The 24,961-nt window shown below is 39.5% G+C and overlaps 2 protein-coding genes across 6 annotated transcripts in view; one reads left to right on the top strand and one right to left on the bottom strand.

Moving 5' to 3' along the window:
- The window catches only part of AMPD3 (adenosine monophosphate deaminase 3), a 46,487-nt gene extending 23,106 nt beyond the window's left edge, over nucleotides 1-23,381 (bottom strand). For 3 of the 5 annotated variants that reach the window (XM_075163147.1, XM_075163148.1, XM_075163149.1), the window contains exons 1-8: nucleotides 22,585-22,752; nucleotides 19,448-19,673; nucleotides 16,754-16,949; nucleotides 16,129-16,294; nucleotides 13,577-13,796; nucleotides 10,969-11,098; nucleotides 1,174-1,368; nucleotides 798-929 (exon numbers count right to left, since the gene is read on the bottom strand). In XM_075163147.1, coding sequence (XP_075019248.1) covers nucleotides 798-929; nucleotides 1,174-1,368; nucleotides 10,969-11,098; nucleotides 13,577-13,796; nucleotides 16,129-16,294; nucleotides 16,754-16,949; nucleotides 19,448-19,673; nucleotides 22,585-22,606 — 1,287 coding nt within the window. In that variant the 5' untranslated portion in view covers nucleotides 22,607-22,752. Of the gene's footprint in view, nucleotides 1-797; nucleotides 930-1,173; nucleotides 1,369-10,968; nucleotides 11,099-13,576; nucleotides 13,797-16,128; nucleotides 16,295-16,753; nucleotides 16,950-19,447; nucleotides 19,674-22,584; nucleotides 22,753-23,172 lie in introns of those variants that run through there. The other 2 variants (XM_075163150.1, XM_075163146.1) reach the window with 2 other exon arrangements.
- Nucleotides 23,382-23,464: 83 nt separating this feature from the next.
- SBF2 (SET binding factor 2) overlaps nucleotides 23,465-24,961 on the top strand; it is a 320,494-nt gene continuing 318,997 nt past the window's right edge. The window contains exons 1-2 of the mRNA XM_075163145.1: nucleotides 23,465-23,655; nucleotides 24,545-24,598. The gene's annotated coding sequence lies outside the window, so the exon portion shown is untranslated. The remainder of the gene's footprint in view (nucleotides 23,656-24,544; nucleotides 24,599-24,961) is intronic.

The raw sequence follows: 24,961 nt of genomic DNA, 5'->3' as shown, positions 1-24,961 counted from the left end.
TTCCTCAGACCAGACGTAACTGTATTGTCACCCTTTAAAGATAAAGGGAATCTCTCATCTATTAATCCATTATTTTATTTTAGGCATCTAAATATTCTACTAGCAAGCTATCTCATATATCATTTGAGTATAACTAACTGTTAACACCTAGATTTAGAGGACAATATTCTAGTGCAGTTACAACTAACACCTTTGTAAGACATGTTTAAAACTGGTACATCAGAATTATACTATGTAAACTGTAGTAAATGACTACATAAAATATACAGACCAATGGAGAATCTGACCCAGAATCCGTGGTAGTAATTTTAAGGCTATTAATTTTAGACAAGCACTTCTATACATCTAAGAAGAACTGACATCTAGTTCATGAAAACTACTAATTCTTTTGTTGTAAGAAATTAATTTGAAGCCTGTGCATGCATGTGCAGATATAGATTTACGTAGAGATGCTTCCCTAGCTCCTCCTTCCCTAGCAGCTACCACTACCCAACTACATCCTAACAAAATACTAAGCCAGTGAATTGACCCTTGGCTGCTCTCCATTAGTTTGAAACTGCACACAACTCCGCTTTGAACTCATAGACAGATTATGTGTATGAGTTTCTAACTCATAAAATTATTTAGAAAGCAGCAGTGGCTGACTTAGCAGAGGTCTTTCTCTGATGAATTGCTACAGCAAGCCCAATACTTGGAATCACTTAACCATAGTGTTAGCTCTAGATACAATTATGACATCACAAATCTTTTACAAACCTTCATTTCTCTACAGCTGGAAAAGCTTGAAACTTACTTACCTTGACCATACGAGCAAAATATTCACCACCAATGTAGTTCTCAGTTTTCAAATACAAGTCCCTCAGCTCACTGGCACCAACTGGATTGTACTTGGAATTGAATTTGTCAAATCGATGAAATGTTTGACGACCCTGGAGGAGGAAAAAACCCAAATAACCATGGTTTTAAGTACACACAATAGTTTATAAATTAAATTGCCTAGCAATAAAAGGCACAGAAAAGAAAAAGCCTATGCTAGCTTACTTCAAACATGCAAAATAATGCATGAGTTCAAATTCTGATTTAATAAGTTATCATGCAAAAACTGTAGAAATCAGAATTTCACACTTAGAAAACAGCTTTTTCTCATTTATTTTGTCATTTCAATAGACTTACTGCATGGACATCTAAAGAGTCTACAGTGAGGTCATAAGGGTCCATGTGAAGGCTTTCGAAGACTTGCTTTAAAGTCATCTTCTTGCCTTTTTTCTCTGCAACAATCCTGTCGGGCTCCGTTTGATACGTGTGCTTAATAAACCTCAGTAAGTGTTTCTGGTTCATGCAAGCAGCAGCGTGGATATGAGTATCAACCTGAAATCAAAAGGTTATTCATGTTCATCATCCATATACATAAACTTAAATTAGCAAAGTATCTATGTCAGTGACAACAATGACTAAAGCCTTCTAAAATATTCCTTAAGTAACAAATGGATTAGTGCCTAAGCAAGTAAAAATGTTTCAGAATCCTGAGATTTTGGTTTTGGAGGAATTATTCAATAAGCAGAACTATAAATAAAAGAGCCCTCAATTAATAGTTTCCTATTTAAATAAGAAAATTTTCAGCAAGTTAAGATACTTTATAAGTGCCAATCACAGAACCTGGGTTTTGATACTTCCTTAAAGTATCTCTGATCCTTTAGTATCCTTTTATTTCACCCATGAATCAATGATGTCTTTCTAGTTATAGACTGCAGTTATAACCATCCTCTCTGACTGAAAGGACCTGGAATTCTCAGCCATTTCCAAAAGCATAATGCATTTTTGTATTTCAACCACATGAAACATCTTTGGTCACTAGAACTGCAAAATGTACACGTGAGAGATTTTGTCACTGTTTTTTCCAAGTTTAATTATAATACAGCAACTCATAATGCTGACAGATTTTTCAGTTTCTTCAGATCTCTTCACACACTAAGGGAAGTGCAAGCTTCACAGAAGGGCTGAGAGTACTTCAGTTTTTTGTTGAAGTCCCGTTGAAAAAAAAAATTGACAAGAACCAAATGGTTTCCACAGGTATGCTTTTCTTTTGCTCAGAAGCTTGCACTGCTATTTGAGCAGCCTGTATTAGAACACAATCCAAATAAACAACTGATGAGATTTGGGGGTTTGTTTGTTCATTTAAGTTTTCCCTTCAGTATGTGTAATTCCTTAGGTGCCTCCAGCACGTATGTAAAACTAATCCGTTGCAGTTCCTTGCAGTCAAGGGTTTATTGTTATTATTAACTACACCGATAAAGAATAGAAGAAAACCATGTATATTCCCCAGCTGCTTCTTGTTTGAAAAGGCAGGTAATACTAATTGCAGTTCCTAAGGACCAAGTACCTGAAAGGGAAGAATAGGCCTTAGCTAGGATAATGGCCTTAAGGAATCTAACAGCACAGCAATATCCAGCGTGTGGAGCAGCAGAGCTGCTGCTCCAGGGTCCATTTGCTTTGAATTTCCTTGAGAAATTCTGATTGAACAACCAAACAGCCTAATGCATGTCCTAGGCAAACCAATGAAATTACTCTACCAACAAATGCTTATCAATTTAAAACCAAACCAAAACAAACCACTGTTCTGATTAGATTTCAAAGTTGACACATAATGAGCACAATGGCCCTGGGGACAGCTTGACAGACTCTGAAATTGCCTTCAAGTCCAGACTGCCAAATCCTAGCAGAAGCAGTTTCAGCTCACCCACAAGCCCCAGTGCTGCAGCCTGTCTGCTAAGTTTCCCATTTTCCTCCAGCCCAGGCCCTACCTGGAAACAGATGGCTGTGAGCACAGGGATGTGGTCAGAAGCAATTGCCAACTGTCACTATTTCTAACATCTGCCTTGTGCACCAACTGCCTGGTATTGGAAACAAGTCTTACAAGACCAACTGGCAGAATGGTTCTGCAGAGGGAGTAGGAAGCAAGATAGTCAGTTTGTAATACAAGTTTCAAGATGATCTATAACAGGGACAGGATGGTTCAGATAAGTCTAAAAAGCACCACACACTACTGTCCTATATACTGGTAGGAGATGGTTTAGAATCATTACAAGTTAACACTTTACCATGAAGTCTTATGTGAAACTGTAGTGGAAAGGGCTGCTCTAACTCCTCATACAGAGTACGAAAGGAGCTTCAAAGAAGGGGGAAAAAAAAATCTTACTTCTGCACAACACTGGTAATGCAGCTGTCAGAATGCACCCAGTTTTGCTGTCTAGATTTAAAGGTTTAAAAAACCCAGAGACTGACAACATTCCCAAGAAATGCCACAAAAGGAAACAGGAGCTGGAAAACCCACATGGCCACGTGATCGTAAAAATGAAACTTACTTGGCTTTCAAGGTGCAATTTGAGAGTTAATTTGATCAACTGTATGCAGGTATTCGTACATCCAAACATGAGGCAGAGAGGGGGCTTTTCAATCTCACAAGCAATGACGTAACAAGATCCGAAGGTTGGATGCTGACATTAGATAAAAGTTCCTAAAGACACTTACTACATTGGAACAGTTTGAACTCACTGCACTGTGCTTTTTAAAATGCAAGTAACTAGCATTCCCAGGGACACACTCCCAACAAGAGCCGCATAGCCTGTATGCAGGAAGTCACACTAGAAGGAATTCTCAGATAAACCAGCTATAAGGAGTCACTGAACCTACACCTCTGCAAGGACTCTCATCCAGGACTCTTCTGTCCAGGAAACTGCAAGTACAACATGAGACCAGTGCATTCCCTTTTGTGTAATGACTATGTCTGCAGCTTTCAGATTCCACCAAGAGAAGTAGTTGACATCCTGATCTGCTTTTAAGGATCAGTAGGAAACAGATCACGGAGCAGCTGAATAAGTAACAGCCATACTCCTGCAATGTAAACCTCAGCTTATGCTATGACATACAGTCCACAGAAATGCCACTGTTTCACTTAGCACATGTAGTCATGTAGTCATTTAATTTGGAGTTTATACATATAGAATTTGTTGCAGCCCTCTAAGGGTAAATCTATCCCCATGTGAATGTTAATAGCATAACTAAAGACCAGGTTATAAACTGAATCCTAAACATTAATTGTTAATCACTGCCTAGTTCAAATATGCTAGACACTTTAAAGCTAAATGAAAGAGCAAGAAACATATTACTGTCTCGAAATACACAACATGAAGTACATTACTAATGCACAGTAAACAATGCTGTGTCTAAAACAGTAAAAACAGCTCCACATAACATATTATTACACTCTTTAGAGTTCTTGTATAGACATTTGAACCCCATTGCATTATATACATGCTTACTCAGGTTAATAAACATCTTCTGTTTTAGAAACAAATATTGTTTACTATAAACTCTTCCTGGACCAGTGAAATATTACAAACTATTAGGCTTGGTCAACTTATATGGGGAAGTGAAATAACAGTTAATAGATGCCCTATAAGCTCTAAACGTTCAGGTAAAGCACAGAAGTCATAAGCATAGAATACCAGGTGTAGGCAACCTGAATAAGTGTAGTTTATTGAATTTCAGAATGCGCTAGTTCCAGTGGTGGATCAGCTACTGGAATTAATGAGTCTTGAAAAAAACCAAACCAGAACAAAAGACTTCCTCTTTATTTAAATCAACATGAATTCACTACTGTTATGAGGGCAAGGACGGAAAGCAAGGAGACATTTTGTTTCTTTTGTTTGCTTGTATGCAAGGATCACATGACACAGTAGTAAACGCATTTCCTTTAAAGTCCTGCTTCCCTTTGAGAAATAATTCTCTCAAGTGTGCCTCTGCAATTCAGTGAGCTCCTGTGAAATCTTCTCCAGTCCACACAACTATATCACACATAGCTGTATAGCTGAGCTAACCACATCAGGCTGATCTCTGAGAATCAAGATTTTCCTTTATTTTTTTTTTCCCTCCTCCCTCTCCCTAAATATATTTATTTCCCAGGAGTAAAAAGACTTTCCCGGAGTCTCTTCCATGCTTTTTCCAGAAACTCTGCGGTACTTTGGCTACCTTTTTTAACTACGCGGTATATTTTGACCTTTAGGTAAGCAGCAACTTCAGTCTTACAGAGTATCACACAGCTTTCTTCATTGTTTTTTAGAAGCAATGCAACTTCTTGGAAGATTTTAATGACTTGAGCTTTGATCTACCCTAGCACATAATTAATTAGTGTGACTGCTTTTGTGCATTTGCACAATTCAGGGTGCAATCCTATCTAAATGAAGCATCTAAACACAGAATCCTTAGATGTATCTTATATGGTCTGATTTGGTTAGGGATTTTTAAATTATTATTATTTATTTGAAATGTTACCATGCTAAGAAATTGTTACTAATTTCATTGTTATTTATTATGAAAGGTATCTACTAAAAGAATTTGAACAGACTGAGTTCACATAAGGGTGACAAATGCCCCCTTTGCCTCCTCCCTCTCCCCAAAAGAGACAAAACCAGACCCATTTTAAGCTGTTATTATTTTGTTCTTCATACAATACATGAAGTAAGCTGAGGCTTTTCTGGGCTGTGAGTAACAAGCCCCTACTACCACAAGGTCTATTTGCTTCTGTTTGCAAACATTCTGCTTGCATTTCCAAATTTGTTACAATACTACTCCAGCCCAGTTTCCCCTTAGTGAAAAAAAACCTCAGCTGCATGCCCCTAGCCAAATTTCCTGCTGCAGTTCTTATTCTCCCCTCCCCCCCAGGAGGAAACTTCTACTCAAGGTCACATTGATCTTCAATGAGAAGAAGAAACACCATTGTGTTTCTGACAGAAGCCTATCTTGGAACACATAATACGCCTTCAGTGAACTCACTTTTTAACAAATAAAAACAACTGTTAACACAAAGGTTTCATTAATTCTTTTAATTCCATCATCTCATGCAAGCAATGGTGGACATCAGTTTTCTTGCAATTAAAGGATGGTAGAATTCCCTTCACTCAGCAATTCTCCATGTAACGAAGCCAGCCTGTCTTCCTCTGCACCTTCTCAGTTCAGGCTAGCCTTTGCTTTCTTTACTGACTGACCACCCATGCCATTCTTCTGCAGGCTTTGTGGATTAAATGCTTGTACTTCTCAGTTAACGTGGTTACATCTGTGTACAACTTAGCACTTGAAGTTCCCATTGCCCTCCAAGTCACATCTCACCAGCACCAGCTTCCCTAAACCACTCTGCCTCCCTCATCTTCCTGTATTGCGTCTCTTTCCTTCCACTGTCTCTCAAATCTCCACAAAACATCCATCTCGGATCTATTTTATGGATGCTCATCTGTGCATATCAGATTAGTAGTATCCACAGCTGCAGACTAACTGATTTTCTAAACCCATGCACTTTAGCTCTTAAATACTTCTATCCCAATAGCCATGGGCTTTATGAACTTGACACTAAATCCTCTGCAGCCTTTACTTTCATGCTGGATTGAAGGGAAATCATTCCACTCCTACGGCCAGATTCCCTGCTTACCAATATATTCATACGGCATTAGCTTTTCCGATAGGATGCAACAGCTTTATACAATGAGCTTGATTCTTTCCTTGCAGCTCTGAAACAGGCATGAGAGGCAGAAGAGACAAAATACTCTGCCCTAGGGTAGCGCAGTAATGGCAGCCGAAATAGTCCCTAGAGCTGGGCAGAGCCCCTCAGGAGCTTGTCTAATTCATACTTATGCCATCAAGAGCAACCCAGAAACCAGAAGAGACAGGAGAGGCAAATCCCTGTGTCTCCAGCTTCTTGTTTGGTTGTACTCATTGCAAACTGCACAGAATCACGCCCTATAATGTTTGTATTCACACGAATACAGAAATACACTGTTGTAAAAAGAAACAATTTTCTTTTTCTGTTCTTTTAATTACTAAAAGAAAGGATAGAGGAAAAGCTTTCTTTATCGTCTTTACAGAATTTTTGCATTGTAATAATTGATGGCTTTCCGCCTGATCATTTTGTGCTCACTTGCAAGACTGAGGGTAGACACAAGAATTTACCTCAGCACCTCTGCGAGATAGGAGGGGAGAAGTAGTATGCACAGTGCTTTGAAAGCACAAAATACAGCTTTACTGCCAGTTAACAGTGGTAAGGCACCATTACATGCAATACTAATAGAGGTGCACAGAGGCATTCCTGTCCTTTGAATCTGATGCTAACCCATATGTCTTCCCATTCACTATCACTTTTGGTTTATATGATGAAACTGAATTTCATCACCAAAGTCAGTAAGTAGCTACTGGGGGGGGGGGGGGGGGGGGGGGGGAGTAAGAAAAAAAAGAAGCAACCTCAGAATGAATCAAAGTTCAGGGCAGTTAACGTATAGATTCACTGTTCACATGAGGCTTTTAATCATATGTTTAAAAAGCAGACATCTGTTAATTTCATTCAGTATTTTGTGAGTTCTATAGAATTTAGAAGTATATAAACCCACTCTAACTTCCTTTCTTAAAAGTAACAAGTGGTATTTCAACCCTGTGGTCACAAACAAAAGCTAGAATTTACTTCCTTCTTGTCTAACCAATACTTCAAAAAAAAAAAAATCAGTTGCAACGATCTAGACCAAATGGTATGTCATGGCAGCAACCAGCTATTGCAACACAGAATTCAGCAGGGCTGTATAAGCCACTCTAGAAACTGCATTCCTCCATGCAGTTACCTCAGCCTGAGCCAAAGCTCTGCTGCCACACAAGGCTAGGCATCTGAGCTAGTGAGTCTGTAGGCAGAGGAATATAATGTGTAAAAGTCACTGCTATGACATATCCTCACGCTGAAATACTGACTGAAGAGAGAAAGAATATGGAAGGAGGCTTAGGCTGTCATTTTTTCTTCTTTAGAAAACTGTATCAAAGCTATTTGCAGTGAAGGACACCTGCCAATGCAGTACATACATACACGTCATAAAGGCAGCAAATACCTGTTAGGTAAACAAATACCTTGGCTTCACCTTTAAAAAAAAAAAAAGGCAACAACCTCCGCCCTAGAAAGAACAATAGAGACAAACCAAAGTCCCTAATAACAAGAACAGCTCCAAGACCAAGAAAGCACAGTAAATGCCTCCTGCAATTAGCAACATTTTAATAAAAGTAAAATATTCAGGTGTAGGTCTTTTACTTTGAAGTTGTATTTCAGCTAAAAAACCTGAACTATCGGCTCCGAATTATCTGAGGCTGTTGGGCACAGCGTCTGTTGGAAGCCCCACTCAAAAAACCTCACATACTTGCTTTGGAAGGCAAGACATCCTACACAAAGGCTAAAACTCAGTTCTGAGTTTGTGTGATGCAGAGCTAAACTCTTATTACTTAATTTCATCCTTAATGCAGGCAACCCAGGAGTTATGTGGAGAATCTGTGTTGATTGCACTTTGCTATGCATCAGCTGGAGAACATGTGAGAGCCCTGCTGATGGCAGACTCAAGAGTCTTCTCTAAAGTTAGCTTTCTCCTACACAGTTGTCCACATACTCTGGGGAGCTAAGTGGAGCCAGCCACACTGTCTTACCACTTGTGGATTCTTGTCTGGTTAGAGAAATAAAGAAGTATTTGTCTGGTTATTAAAGGGCAATTTTCCAGTTCCACCTTGATCAGTGCAAATCTTTGGTTGCATTCTGGTTAAGTCCAGTGTGTAAGATCTACACATATATTTCCGTTATTTAATAGGAGCCTTATCTTGGGATTTATTAAATAGATGAGCTCACTGGAGAAGAGTTCCTATTAAACCAGGAAAAAAAGGAGGGAAGGGGGCAGGGAGAATGAAAAAAAAACCCAGAAACCTTTGATTGTCATGCCAGCAAATAATGCTGGCCAGCTTTCTACTGTACCCTTCTAAATGCAGTAGTACATGTTCACTGATTGACCTTGTCACTACCTTCATAACTGTTTTAATTTTGGCATTTTCCATCAGTTACTTTGGCTCTTTTATATAAGCAAACAGATTGTACCAGGATCTCCACACTAGTGTCTGAGGGATGTAATAGACAATTTCACTAACAGCTCTTTTGGGAGGTGAATCTTATTTCTTGCTTTCCTTATGAGCAGTACGCACTGTTTAGGACTGACTAACAGAGAAACATCCTGAAAACTTAGGCCCTAGAAGTGTCTGTTTCATATTAAGTTTCACTGCTGATACTGTTATTAGGGAGGAAGCACTTCAGGGAAGTTACAGATCCAAACATTACTTCGGTTAGCAAGACATAGGGAAAACAAGATTATTTGGGGGCTTACAGGAACTCTATCTACAATGCAGTTTACTTTCCATAGAGAGTGCTTCATAAAAATACTACTTGTAAGCTTGCTTCATAAAAGTACTACTTTAAGCAAGATTAACTCTCTGCAGCAACAATTTTTAAAGCTATAACTAGCAGTAGGAATGATCTCTGCCAGAGAAGAGCAAGCTTGTTCCTGCTCTCTTGAATTTGGGTATTGCCAGAGGGGAAGTGGTGCACATTCTGTGCTTTTGAACAACATGAATCCATTTGTAGATTGGCTTATTTAATAGTAGATAATTAGAAAATAATTAAGATATGCCCAGAGACATTGAACATTTGCTTTTAAATCAAAAGCTGAACTTAGCAAGTACAATCCTGTTAATTACAGCTTCTCAGTAATCAAATTGATTGTCTAGGCAGTTACCCGATCCACACCTCTGTCCTTTGCGCCTCTCAGTCACCATGTGTTTTTTTATTAATGTCTCTGTCAGCTAGTGAAGTGTTTTATCCGAATGTGGCATGGAGTAAATATCTTGTCCAGGGTTATGCAAGAAAACTGTTGAGTTAGGAGTCAAGTCTCTGCCACATGAGTTCTGCTTGAATGAATTAGCTAATAGATCCTCCCATCTATACGCTTAACAGATAAAAGTGTGAAATTCATTAGCATTTACCTAACAAACCATCTGCTTCTAGCTTTGTGATAGACAGGGGTACATTCATCAAACACTTTTGTATAGCAGATTTTGTATTTGACAGTTTATTACCATAACAATAGCAAACATTCAGTAGCCAGCACACTGGACACTATAGCTAAAAGCCAAAAGAACTTTTTGATGTACTAGCGCTAACCAAAACATAACAAGAAGGATTAAAGTATTGATCTAAACCTGAAGTTACAAAATAAGGACTACCTCTTCCAGTTGCATATAGAAACAATGCAAAATGGACCTGAAGTGGTTAAAAACACCAGCAAAAATGACTGCTTTATGAAGAAATCTCACCTATCAAACTGAAGCATTATCTCTCCAGTAACTTCCTCTTAACTTCAGGAAAGGGAAGCAAATAAAGCAGCTGTTGCTTCCATGCTTTGAAGAGAGTGCAGCTCCCTTGAGTGTCAATATGTCAGGAAATGAAATCAGCTCCTTGATTCCCCTACCTGTCTTCTAATTAGAGGCAGCTAAGAATATAACTCAAATAATCTTTTTACTTAATATTTCACAGACATTTTTTACCAGATGCTGATGGCAGCATGAACCCTCAGTTCAGTTTCTGTGGGAGGTCTTTTTTCTTTTGACATGTATTTAAACACCTGTTTTCAATATGAAGTGAAATTTTTATCCAAAATCTACACAGCTGTTCCTACTACAGTCTAGTATGACTTACCTACATGAAAGAAGGAATATGCACTTGACTGTCTTAAAGTGAATTAATTAAAGTGAATTAAACCTCTATGTGGGTACTTTTGTTCATAATCCAAGTGAGCTTCATTTGATTAACTCTGTTTCACACCTTTAAAGCAATCTGCATACAATTAAGCCCCTTTGATTCTGAGTAAGTAAACAGATGAGTTTAGCGTAAGCCATTTAACCCACTTACATTCAAGTTAATTTTCCTCGAGTGTTCCCATTCTTAAAATAACGTAATTCAATTGAGTGGTTTGCACATACCACTTCATGCATATCATCTACACCTCACACAAGAAAAGCAAAATTGCTGGAACTCCTACTAAAAACAATGTCATGCCTTTAATCCTTTTCACTTACCTTTCTCACATTATAAAAGTCTCGATGGGGATTACTCTTTAGTTCTTTAAATTCCGACATTTCATTTAACATCTCATGTAAACTAAATTTAGATTCTAAAAAGTTAAGCCTCCGATGACAATACGTTTTTCTGTAAAAGAAAACACAAAAATTAACTGTAACTTAAAACTATTTGTATTTCAAGTTCAGAAAGAGCTTGAAAGTTTTCACAGTGAAAATATTTATTTTTTTAATAAGACCAAGACAAATCCATTCTTCTTATCCTACTGGCTAACAAATATGTAAGTCAATATCCAATATGATTTCAGACCAAAGTTATTAGTGAAACCTCAAACAGAACTCTACGTAACCGTGTTATGTCCCTTAAGTTGTCCAAGTATTGTTATCACTGTATCTGTGCAAAAACTGCAGTTCTTTTAATGATGACCAGAGAAAGCATAAAACCTATAATAAAATGTGATGTCAATTGCTACTACTCTGAAACTATACCTCCAATAGAGCAGATCACGTCATATATAACAGAAACAACCTGTAATCCAGACTTACTCACTATGGAAATAATTTAAAAAAGAATTCCCCAAAGTTTATTTGCTTTTTCAATGTGAATATAAGAAGCCAAGATAAGATCCAATATACTTTCATTTTTTATGCCTTAAAAACACATATATTGTGTAGAAATACTTTTTTTCCAAAATCATTTATTGTGCTCTTCTTAGAAAAATCATGCTTTTTCGCTCCTGCTTGCCTACTCTGTCTTCACTTTCATCTTCAAGTTTCTCATTCTATTTTTAACGAACAACGCGGTTTTTCTTTTCACCATCTGTCAATTCTTACTGAATCCGCAATATTTTTGTAGCACTATTAATGTAATAGCCTTCTTTTTCTGCTTTATTGTTGACAATCTCTCCTCAATGGGACACAAATCCCATTATGGATTTGAAAGTCCGATTCAAACACAGTCTCACTGTATCTGATACTGATCAAGACTCATTTGCGCGCCGCAGGAAGTCTTTGTTGAGTTATTACTATTATTCAAGAGACGAGAAAACTGAGGAGTAGAGGTGAGATTTCACCAGTTTAAGAACAGCAAAGATTAAAGAACAGTGGTTCTTGATCTCCAAGCAGCCCCATGTGCAATAGACATAAATGACAGGAAAGCATTTGCTGCAAACAGGGAAACAATACTGTACTTATGAGCTTATGCAACAGGATTACTGAAAAGACTTTTTCCTTTTGGTTTGTATGTATTTATCAGGCAGTGTGAATCAGCTTGCAAAAGCTTAATCTGAAGAAGTGAAAGGAGCAGATGATTGCTCCTACATTCACAAAGGTGCTGAGTGTTCTAACATGTCCTACTAAGGCCCTTGTTACTTACGGCTTCCTGATAAAGACTGTTAACAAAAGCTGGAAAAGGCAGGGTCTTCAGTATGACTTTTGTTTCAAGGTTTTCCCCCTTGTCCTTTAATCTTCTCAATATCTGTCTCTTAGAATATAAGACACTGAAACTGGAAATGCATTTACCCATTGCATACTGTAAACAAGCATACTCGACCTAGCTTTGATTTGGAGCAGGAGTGCTGATAATGCTGGCAGAAGCACAGGCTTTTGCTCTTGAAAAAGTGCTTAGGGAATGGGACAGTTCTGTTCAGCCCATCTGCTTTGCCACTATCAATGTGCAAGGCAGACAGATTATGCTGCAGGTGTCAGACACAGACTCAAAGGGGAAAGAATGCATCAGGTGTGATTAACTTGTCACATTTTAAGTGATGATCTCTCAAAGGCAGAAGGACTAAGAATACAGTGCTGGCAGGCAGGGCAAATAGTTTGGAAGAACAGTCCAGGTTCCTACTTTGTTCTATCCTAGGGTGGATTCTTTTCCTTTCCTGGTGGTGAGACCGGGAGAAACCTTGACGTTTCAGCTGGGAAGTAAACTTAAGAACTGGATGCACGTGTTTTCATTATGCACTGGGCAAGAACACTGCTTTGTCATGAGTGTGTCAGTGACTGTACTAGAGTTGTTATGTTTCTGTTTTTTAGAGATTTCCCAGGAGTTTGATGGTTCTGGGAAATTTCAGACCTATTTTGATTGTGCAAGCATGGATCAGTTTTGCGGCATATGAGCAGTTAACTGACATCTGGAACAAATCAGACTGAATATTTATGTTGCTGAGCTGTTCTGTATGCTCTACATATGCAGGGTTTCTCTTCATGCTGCAAGAGTAGAACAGACATGAAGGAATTCCAGACAACTGTTCAAAAACCTCAAATTCAGCATAGGCCAAAACAAATTCAGTTCCCATGCCTCAAGAAGTTTGGGTCAGATTTGACTTGAATGGGAACATTTGGCCAATTTCTTGCTTTTCTGTTGAGCGCTTCTCATTTTGCCATGGTTGGTTGAAAGAAACTAAAGACATGAAATATAGCTGTATGTGGTGTCTTTTTTTTTCTTTTAAGTCTTTCCGTGACGCATTAATGCTTGAGAAGGGCAAAACAAAACATTACTGTAGAATGAGTACATTGAGGAATTAAATATCGCAAAAGTGAGAAGTATTAAACTAAAGGTAACCAGGAGCCTGAAGGGTCAGAGAAGAAAGAAAGAGAAACATACGTTGGACCATCTGCAATTAGAGCAAGAACGTGGCTCAGGTCAAGGGTATAGGTCTCCAGGTCAGGATATGGCAGACTCCGAGGCTCGTTGAGTTCCATCATTTCTTTGTTATCATAAACAAAGGGAATGCCACCTTTTATCTTGATAACATAATCCAAATTGTCTGGAGCATCATCAAGATTGTAAGGATCTTCATTTTCTTCAGGGGGCGAATGGAAATCTGGAGATAAATATACATTACATTTAGAAGAAATAACTTACAAAAAGGCAAAATAATTACAAAAAAGACTTTCTGCTTCTATAATGCTTCATTTGTAACAAATCTTAATATTTTCATTAAAATAACATTTTCAGTTACTATAAAAGATCTGTTGTTACAATACAGCTTTATTCTGACAAGCTTTAATTGCAGTCCCTCTCTAAGCTAAGAGCCTACCATAATTCAAATATTATACATTATTAGAGTTCTCTGAACCAATGTATAAATAGATTTATATATTTATATATTCTTTATTAACGTATGATGGCACAAGTTTCAAAATAAGTTTCCAAAAATATTTAAATTAGCATGGTTGAAAGTACCAGTTGAGATTTTTGAACAATAAAACAGTTGTTGACTTCATACCCACCTTCATTATTTTCTTTTCACCTTCTGACTCACTGTAGTAATTTTGGAAGTTTGTATTTAAGCACACAATAATGCAGCTGTTCTCATATTGAAACATCAGTCAGAAAAGAACAGGCTGTGCCTTACTTCTTCACCTCTGCCCTTCCCACAATCTAATGAGCTAGACTAGTGCATATATACTAGGACTGTTTCCTCTTTCTCTCTACCATGAGTGAATATACTTCACTCATGGTAGAGCAGGAAACAATTTAAGACTTGGTGCTTCTCACTCTGACCAAGGCACTGGTTGGTTTGTAGGTTTTTTGGGAGTTTGGTTGGTTGGTTGTTTTTGTTGTGTGTTGATTGGAGTTTTTTCGTTTGTGGTTTTGTTTGTTTGGTTGGTTTGGTTTGGTGGGGTGGGGTGTTTTTTTTGTTAAATAAAACTCCTTATTTTGATGTTTAATTGCTTTGGAATACAACCAAGAAGTGCAAAAGCCAGATATAGTACAACACAACTCCAGTTTTTCCCTTGGCCTTCTGATCATGACTGAAACCAGAAGCATGGTTGGGATTTGTTCAGTACAGTTTTGTAATCCCTTTACAAAATTATAATTTTTTTTTCTGGGAATCAGGTAAACACACATAATTCTGGGATATTCAGCTTATGTGAATACTCAAACATTATCACTCATGCTAGTGAATGTTCATCATTTCTTTTACAATATCTTACTAATGCAACTAGCATAAAATAAGTGTCTCAATTACATGTATGTCAGCTGAACTACATTCTTGGGCTCAGTCTTATCACTGAGATTTCTTCTTTTACCTGTTCACTTAAGCCAAGACAGAAAAGTATTAACCAGTCCTTTTATTTACCTACAGCACCTGAATGTATATTATAAACTGATACCATTCTTATCTCCAATATTCATAACTATCCAGCTCAAACTTGTGCCAATTAAGACATTATGTAAATAGATCTTATTGTTTATGTTGTAAGTTTAAAATCATAACTGTAAAAAAGTTATTAACCTAATAATAGCTTAGAAATATCTCCCTGGCAGCTGTTCCAAAATCTCTTTCCTGTCTTAAATATTCAGTATACTGTCCTCTTTACACTCTTTCTGCATAACAAATGCTTGAAAACATGTTAATTCACCCTCTTTCAACCACTGAGCTAGAGGGCAATTGTTTTAAATGTCACTTTATGGCTGAGAATATATTGCCAACAATATGGACACATCTACAGTAGCACATCTGTACAGACCAAAGGTTGCTCCTCACAGGCTAATCCAAAAACTAGCAGTGCAAACAGTTCAATGCACAAGCAAAGCTTTCAAGACAAACCCACCTAAGTGACAAATATCATTTGTGACATATATAGTGGGGAGTATGTTCAACCTAATAAGCCCTGCTGAGACATCAGAGTTTATTAACCCAGGCAGAATGCCCAACAAATATGACTATACAGCTTCCTGGTAAGTGTACCATGCTTGTGAAATTACTGACTCAGGGCTTGCTAACTGGTATGTCTGTATCGTGCTTCAATTTACAATTTAGATGAGCTCATAATCCCTTTTACCTCAGCATGCCAAGATCAGGAGGAATGACTTTTCACATTAAACCATATCCATATATCTTTTTCCTGGAAGAACACAAGTGTACTACTTACCATCCCACTTGCTGCCAAAAAAAAAAAAAAAAAAAAAAGAAAAAAAAATCAATGAGCGTCTAGTATGGTTTTTTAACTTTTGATAGCTTCAAAGTTTCAGATTAGACGCAGGATTTATAATTTAGGTCCATCGGTTCTCCACCACTTACTAACAGAATAAATTACAGAGGCAAAGACACTCAGGAGAGATCATCACAAAAATCCAACTTACCTTTACTACAGCAGTGTATGGGTTTAATTCTATATTTTAAAAAGAAGAACAGGGATATTCACCTGGATACACTTCATCTTCAACCTTCCATTTTTCATCTTGCATGCTACACAAATACTGAGATGTTGTTCTTGGGAAACGATGGTAGGCAAGACGCGAATACTTTTCTCGAATGAGAAGAGCTTTCACCAGGCTCTTGGCAGCTTGTTCATAATCATCAACTGTAACCTGAAAGGAAAGCCTGGATAAATACTGACAAAAATAAAACAGCAGTTTTAGCAACAAACTGAATCCATGCCGGTAACAAGGAGACTTAATTTCCAGAAATTAAGTGTATGTGGCTTGACCATAAGGATCTTAACCAAGGCCTCAGGAAGCCAGTGACAGAAGCAAAGTCCAAACACAATGTGCAAATTTTTTCTCCTACCTTATATTACCCATTTATTTAATGCCTGATTATGTTTTTATCTATTCGATTTATTTTTTATGATAAAAAGTATAAAATGACCTGATCTTGACTTCAACTGTTTTACAAATCAATGTGTTCACAAAGCAATTTCTAGTTTGTTGCAGAGAGCCAGAGTATACTGGCATTTCACACTTTATATACATAAGCTGCTTGTGGTTTGGGATTTTTTCCCCCCCTAGATACAGAAGGGGGGGTGGGGGGGTGGTGAAGTTTCTTACCCCTGCACAGTAGTCCCCACTAATTGAAACTCTCTGAAACTCTGGTACATCATATGGCACTTGCACTGGCAGAAAAGCACTTGGAAGAACTGGCGTTGCAGGAGACAGAACAGGATTAGCCGATGGTGCTTTCCATTCCTGAGATGGAATTTGTAATGACAGAGACTGGGATCGAATCATCTTGAAACTTTTCTTCCTATGAATTCATAATATAAAGCATAAAATAAGCCATGGTATAAAACGTTAAATAAACTGGGAAACTGATTACAGCAATGAAATCACGCCCTAAGAAATGTTACAAATGAAATCTCTCATAGCACAGGAAAAGTGTCGGTCACAAAATATTTGTGCTTTTAGCTTTTTTCTATTGACATTTCACATGATATATGCTACACACAATTGCACTTACCCTCCACATGAATACAATATGCCATAATTTATTTACTATCACTGTAAGATGCCCTAAGGTTTGTTTTGTTTCACTTCTTACAAATTCATATTCAGCAGAAGGAAAAGTGCAATCACTGTGCTTACTTTAGTAGGAGTTGATTCTTAGAGACTGGTAGCATCAGAATTCACGAAGTTATCAGACAGAAACAAGTGAACGTTACGTACGGTAAGTTGTTATAAGTTATCATGCTATTACAGACACTTTTCACTCTTCCCAAAACATGCAGGATTTAAAAACTCATCTAGTTGTCAGACAAGACTAATATATTTCATATATAGTCATTCAGTTAAACTTGTAAGAAAAAGGATGAGCAATAGTTATTCCTTAGGCAGTGTTTGATGAGACTTAAGCAAAAAGCTAATGTTGGTTATCAGAGTAATAACATAGTATGGCTTTGATACTCCATTCCTCCCCTCAGGGCACTAAATGGCTAACCCCCACAGATTTAAAAACTTTTGCCCTTTCTCAGCAAAACCGTGATAGAGGTGTACCTTAGACAAACCAGCTAAAAAGAATGCTGTATTTTTCAGTGAAGTAATTGTAATACCTCAAGTGAAGTTTTGGAATATCTCTAAAGATTTAATTAAATTTTCCTTACTCAGTTTAAATGTATTTAAATGTATTTTAAATATTCATATAATAAATAAATACAATGTTATAAACTCCCTGTGATACCACTTTCTTTTGCACTGTGGAAATACTCCCTCGTTTTATAAACTAGATGCCAAAACCTTAAAAAGTTAGTAAGAACCACTAACAAAGAAAAAGGAATACTGGAATACTTTCTGGAAGTTGCATATTACTTCTATGACATTCTGAAGAATAAGAACATGCAGTGCTGGTACGATTAATATCCTATGACCAAATTCCATCCTCTCTTAAATACTTGTAGCCACCTTTGAAGTCAGTATGAAATTCTTGAAAGGCAGTGTTGGATCAACTGCAACTGAAAACAACGGAAGTTTTACTCGTGTAACTGTCCTTGAGGTACACTTCAGTTCTGTAGGACAGGGATGAATACTTGTTCTGTTCCCACATGTAAACAATATACATATAATATCCCACTTCTGACAGTTAAACTTGTGCAAAACTTGAGGTACAGTTTCACAGAACATATTTCTATAAGACAATTTCCCAAATTAAAAGTGAAACTTATTAGTTCAGAAGGAAATCTTCCATTCTTTGAATGAAAACATCTAGTTTTCCCTTCTGTACTTGTTTATGTCTATGAACATGTCAACTGGGAAACCTACTTGCACAATTCAAAACCAAAAGTCTCAGTCTGTATCATCAGTGTGTCATACCTTAATTTAACTAAATTGACTCTACTCCCTTCTGTTCCAGAAATATGATGCCGAGCATTGCCCAGCTGATTGTCTGCAGCTAACCGGGTACGTGTATTTAGCTATCACTTTCAAAGGCTTCCTTGTTTGCCTGTTTTTTGAAGAGTCTGTACACATCCAAGCTATTTGGTGTCAGGCTGCTGCTGAGCTCACGTGACTCTAGGAAATAGTCAAGCCAGTCCACTGAAGTTAAGATACTGGAACAGCCTGACATCAGGGTAAGGCTACCTCTCTCATAGAAGAAAATCATAAACCAAATCAAGTTTGGCTTCATTAGATTCATGGGTAAACCAAAGGTGGACTGTACTTTTTTTTTTTTTTTGAGAAAACTCAAAATGTGGGCTTTTGTGGTTGATAGTGGTTAGATTTTATCTCTGTGAGTTAAGGAAACCTATGAATAACCTCATTATGCCAATACCACTTTTCACCTTCTCCCTTGATATTAAATGTCAAGTCTTTGCTTTCTTCTATTTTTACAGAGACTAAAAGATATCATACCACTGTCATTTTCTCTGTATTAAGATTTTCCATTTCTCTGAATGAAACTAGAATAAAGGGGTGGGGGGGAAGTGTTTCTTTTTTTGACTCTTTTTACATTAAAGAGTCTTGGGGTTGTGTTCATTTCCACCCAGCTATGCTGTTTGTTAAACTTGCATAAGCAGTATCTATGCTATTGCTGGAAATGCAGCTGAGACAGCCTCACCAATCCAAGCTCCCTAGGGCCCATCCCCACACCTTCTGCATAGCACAGAAGGACATCACACAGGTGCCCTTGGTACCTGCTGTTGACCCTTCTCCTGAAGTAGTAAGAGCCAGAATGTTATTTGCCAGATATTTCAATATTAACTCAAACTCATTTGAAAAATTATTTTACACTAAGAAAGCATCTACTGAACAAACCTTTTAGCTGTTTCCACAGACTGTTGTTCTGCCAGTTCCTTCTGCAGTTCCCTTTCCTTGGCCTCTTTCTGCCCAATAGGGCAGTCTTCAGGCACAGTGAATAGTGACAAGGCATCTTTGCTGTCTTCTTCTCGGAGAACTTTAGCAAATACCTTCTCTGCTAGAAGTCGCACATGCTCATCAACCTCAGAGATGTTCAGCTTTGGAAACTGTCTGGGCATCTCGGCTAATAAGGAAGACAGTTGACAAAGTTATAACTACAAGAAGAATAAAGATATGTGAGAGACTGGGGTTTTTTTGTGGTAAGCCTATCAAAATTAAGAGCTTAGAGCAAAAGCAGAATAAAGTAGAACAGCCACACAGAATTTAAACTAGTATGCAGTACACAAGAACCACAGGTATCCACTGAACATCTTTACTTGTGGAGCCATGCCAATTTGTGAATCAGGAACTTCATGGTATACTCATGAAAATTCCTAAGATACGTATGTACAGATTTGCCAGCAGATTCCACTTACTTGCATGATCAGATAGACTATTATTTGCAATATAATGTATACTTAGCTGTATGTACTTGCAATGAACTTGGAAATCACATTCACTCAGTTACCTGCCTTCTTCCCTGCTCAGTGACTCGAAACCAACTTTATAGCTACAAGCAAATTAGAAAAGGTTGCACATTTCTACCTCACCCCATCCTTTCCACAAATAAGAAAGTCATGGAGCTGCTGTGAAGTAAAACGGTTGCACAACAAGAGCAAATATGGTGTAGTTAACTCAATGACTTTCTTTTTTTCCGTTTGTTTTCAGTAGTTCGTATCATGCTTTTGAATTGTATATGGGAAGCAGATGGGATATGGACTTTAATTTCTACTCGACATTTAAATATTATTTTTCTTAAAAAATATGTTTTATATTTTAAATTTTTATTTAATTAGCCTTTCATCACAAAATATTTCCGTTTTGTTACAGCAGCACTACTGAAAAAAGAAAACACCTTTAGTGTTTCTCCTGTAGTTTCATGGCTTTATTTATATTTCATTCTCATACAATCCAAAATGTGAATTTTGACATATCTGGTAGCATTCTGGATGGGAAAAAAATACAGTGCTCGTAAGCTACTGACCAGTATTATTTATTATGTACTATAAAGCTTTTCGAATGCCTTCAGTATGATGGAGTAACAAATAAGATTAAATTCTTATTACGTAAGTTAAAAATAGCAATGAACATCCACATGCTATCCACAACAAATGGATCCAAGCACTGCCAGAATGTGAAGTCTGGGTCCAAAACTGGCATTTCAGAATCCCTTTTGGTTACAAAAATGCAAACATATTTTGTAAGATGGTTTTCATTTAAATAATGATGTATGTGGAAAGTCAGCATGGAGCATAGGAGTTTTTAATCACTCCAGACTTATCAGGGCCCCCATTACAGTATTTCTGTAGGCATGCTTGCAAGTTTCACATGTTGATATGTGATCCTTTTGATATGTGATCCTGTTGTTTTCAGCCTAAAAGATTCTAATTAATGTCCACCTGTTTTCACAGTTGCTTTGAGAACACTTTTGCTTTTATTCAAAAAGCAAATATAGTATGAAAACGTGACGAGAGATATATGGGACCATAACATGGCAATTTAGTGATCATCTACATTATTTTGCATTCTTATTTTGTAAGAACCAATTCACAGGCCAGTGGAAAAACATCACTGGTTTTAATGAACTGTAAATCTGACTCTATACAGTTTTTCTGCCTGGAGAGTATTTGTTTGGCAATTAAGTCTTCATAAAATCAAGTATATACGCAAGAAATATAAAAATACATACACGTTTAGCTGAATGATTCAATGACAATGCACTACAGTGTCTTAGAAGCATCCAAACTTAGATTAGGTTTCTCAATTTCAAACTCAATGAAGTCATGGGAGTCTTTCCACTGACTTCAATGAACACTGTTGTCAGCAACAGTAACTGCCACACATACAATTGCCAGCAACAAGGGTCTTTTGCACCACTTCAGCGCAAAACTGAAGTAACTTTATAGTTACTCAACTACAGTAAGAGTGCCAGCAATAATAGTAAAATGTGGAATAATAATGTTTCTTCTGCTGCTAAATCAGCAATTAAAATATTTTCAGTACTAGCTGACTAGGACATGAAAATCAATTGGTTGTATGTTTATTGTTGGCTAAGCATTTTCCTACTATAAATGAACTTTTTCTTAGAGAATTGTGATCAGAAACAGAAATGCAGTAGGAAATACATTGCATGAAAAACTATACTGTATTTTAAATCATTACAATAAGATAGTGAAGAGTCAGAATGCATAGATACAAGTACGATCCTCTACTGAGGCCAAAGGTTTTTTTCTTTCTTACAGAACCTGATCTCATGTTATCCACTCAAGCAAATGAGAGACTAAGGCATGAAACACTTTGAAAAGTAGGTTCACCCACATCACTACCAGCTTATGTCACTGAAATGAGTTTAATAAACCTAAAATAGTCGTGAGACACTTCATGCAATACTCATGCAAGCTGTGCCATCCCGAACTGGAAGAGGGATGAGGATCTTCTATCCAGTATCCTTCTATAGAAGTGCTGTCCTTTACCCAAGGTGAGTGACTAGGAGACCGACAACTAGACATCTTAATGGGATGGGGAGGGGGCATGAATGCCATCCAGCAACCAGCAAATGCTCTTTTCCTAAATCTCTCTCTTACAGAAAGGCTGCTTTCGTTGCTCTTTAGTTGTGCACCTTTGTGGAAGACAAGAAAGCTATTTCTCTTGAAACATGCTGCATAAAAAAATGATGGAATGATTATTTAAAAAGAAATTATTGATCAGGCATTTAATGGGCTTGAATATGTAATGAGCACACGCCATGAAAACAACAAGCAACGCCGCCGCCTCCAAACCCCCGCGGATGGTCAGCTGGCAGCGCAGGGAGCCGCATCCTGCCGCCGCGACCAGGTGGGGCAGGGCCGGGCGAGGGGCCCGGCCCGCGGGCACTCCCGCCGCAGGAGCCCCGGACACGGCCGCCCACGGTCCGTCCCCGCCGGGGCAGCGGCCAAGGTCACCGCCACCACCCTGGGCCAGCCCGGCTCGGCGATCCCTCTTGCCTCGGGACTTACCTAGCGCCCCAGGGAAAGCCATGCTGGGGCAGGGCCGGGCCCCGCCACCAGCGCTCCCGCCGGCTGGAAAGACTCTGTCAGAAGCCGCCGCCGGAGGAGGAGGAGGCGGCGGCGGCAGCGGAGGGAGGAGCTGCTCCCGCCAGATGCCGCCGCTCCCCTCTGCCGCATTCACCCGCCGGCCGGCCGCCCCGGTACTGCAGTGCCGCGCCGCCCCTTCCCCAGCCCTTTATGGCCACCGCGGCCCCCGGGCGGAGGAGCCCGCTCGCCGCGCCCCCGGCCCCGCCAGGGCGTCCAGCCGCCTCCTGGGCAGCAGCATCGCGGCCCAGGGCGGCTCCGCAGCAGGTGGGGCCGTGGGCAGCCGGAAGGAGGGCACTGAGGCGGGGGGGCGGCGGGCACGGGGTGCAGCCTCCTGCCGGGCGAAGCGCCAGCTACAGGCGCGACCCCCCCCCCCCCGCCTCGTGGGTCCGGTGGGGCGAGGGGGGCTGCCCCGCTCCGCCCAGCCCTGGCGCGGGGGGCGAGCGGCGCGAGGGGCCATTAACGGTCACCCTGACGGGGCGGGGCGAGCAGGGGCGCGCGCCTTGTGCTTACCTCTCTGAGGAGACTCCCGCTCGGGGCGGCAGGGGTTGTTTCTCTTGGGAGGCAACAGCCGTTTCAGGCACTGTCCGGCGCCGCTTGTCCCGCGGCTGCACCTGTGGCGACGGGAGCGGCGGGGGCAGGGACGGCGCCTCCCCCGCGGAGCCGTGGCCTCAGTGGGAGCCAGAGGATCTGAGGGAAGCCTTCCTCCCCCGCGCCGCGGCGGCCCCTTCCCCTTCAGAGGCTTCAAGACAGAAGTCGCGCTGTCACATGTCTCCTCGGCGGCGTGGGAGGGAGCTACCCGGGGCGCGCCGGCCCGGCCCGGCCCCGGCCCGCCTGAGCTCGCCTCAGCTGCGGGGTGGCTGGCGCGGGGCGCCCCGGAGTGCCGCCCTCGCAAGCGCTTATTTCAAAACTCCTCCTCAAAAAGCGCTTTAATGTAGAAAACTTTGGTTCGAGACCAGAACGTCGTGAGGCTGGTGCAAAGATGACACCCGATAAGTAAGTTTGCTGATGATGTATCCCTATCAGAAGTGTTTCCAACAATGTCCGTCCTTCAGTGTAGCGACATGGTTCAGGTGCTTGTATTTATTAAAAAAAAAAAAAAAAAACAACACAAACTTACCGGGTAACGAGCCCAAGACAAATAACTGAAGGTCAAACAAGCATGACTCAGCAGGAATGAGGATCTTAATGTGTAAAATAATTTGACCTTATTTTGAGAGATTCCAGGCCCTGAAGCTGAGAAGTTAAGGGACGTTTATGGTAAGTTTGGGTTACAATACTTGCGGTCTAATCTGAAGACATTTAAATATAAAAGTATCTTTACAGTGCAGAGAAGCACTGGGAATGTAGTGACTGAAGAACAAGGTCCTTTGTGTAAAAAGACAAGCAGGATAAAAGTACATCTCCCAAAACCATGTGAGGGATCTGTCCATATGTCCTCCCAATTTGGTAAAGGAAGAAATGCTCCATTCATAAACCTCAGGGGTTTTTGGCTTCCGAAATTCCTTTAACTCACACAACTGGTGAAGAAATGGAAGTGAAAAGTAGATGACCATACAAAGTTTGAGTTGCAAAGAAGGGTTGCAAAAGTTTGCAAAGTCTGAGTTGCAAAGAAGACCAGATATTTTGACTCTTATACTAGTATCAACACGATTACCTTCATGTGCTCGTAAAAAAGCTAAGAATTATGGCCACAGCTGTTGTATGAGACATGTACAAATCCAAAGCATTTGAAAATGAGTCAGCCATCCAAAATCATAAAAAAAAATTTATTTTAAAATAATAATAACATTAAAAAAAAATCGACATTGTTTCTTAGCTTGGAAAAAAGGCTTATGCTGCATGTGCACGTTTCTCCCACAGTAACTCTGAATGTCTTCATCAGCTGCTGCCAGGCTACACCCAGACAAGCCATCTGCCACCCAGGAAACTACATACTGTAAGTGTCTATAAGTGTGACTCACGGTTGCCCTGCCCACATGATATATGAGTAAAGGACACCTGTTGCTGCTGGCCATTCAGTACACCCACTGATTGCTGATCTGTTAGTCCTGCTTCCCTTCTCCTGTTCCCCATGTCCTTCTCCCGAACACCTGCCTGAACTTGCCCATACTTGTCTGCTTCCCATCACAGAGTTTGCTTGGCAGTTTGGGCCCCTTAGTGGCCTTCTAATCATAATTGTGCCCTTCCTGCTGGACTCAGGTATCCCATGGCTTCTTGGATTCCTCTTCTCAGTTTGGCAAATGGATCTTGCGTCCACACTTGATTTAATCTCTCTTTTAACTATGGGACGCAAGAGCCT

Source organism: Calonectris borealis, chromosome 14 (genome assembly GCF_964195595.1).
Source record: "Calonectris borealis chromosome 14, bCalBor7.hap1.2, whole genome shotgun sequence".
NCBI lineage: Eukaryota > Metazoa > Chordata > Aves > Procellariiformes > Procellariidae > Calonectris > Calonectris borealis.
Note: the sequence above shows the minus strand (reverse complement) of the source record. Positions and strands in the feature narration are given on the sequence as shown.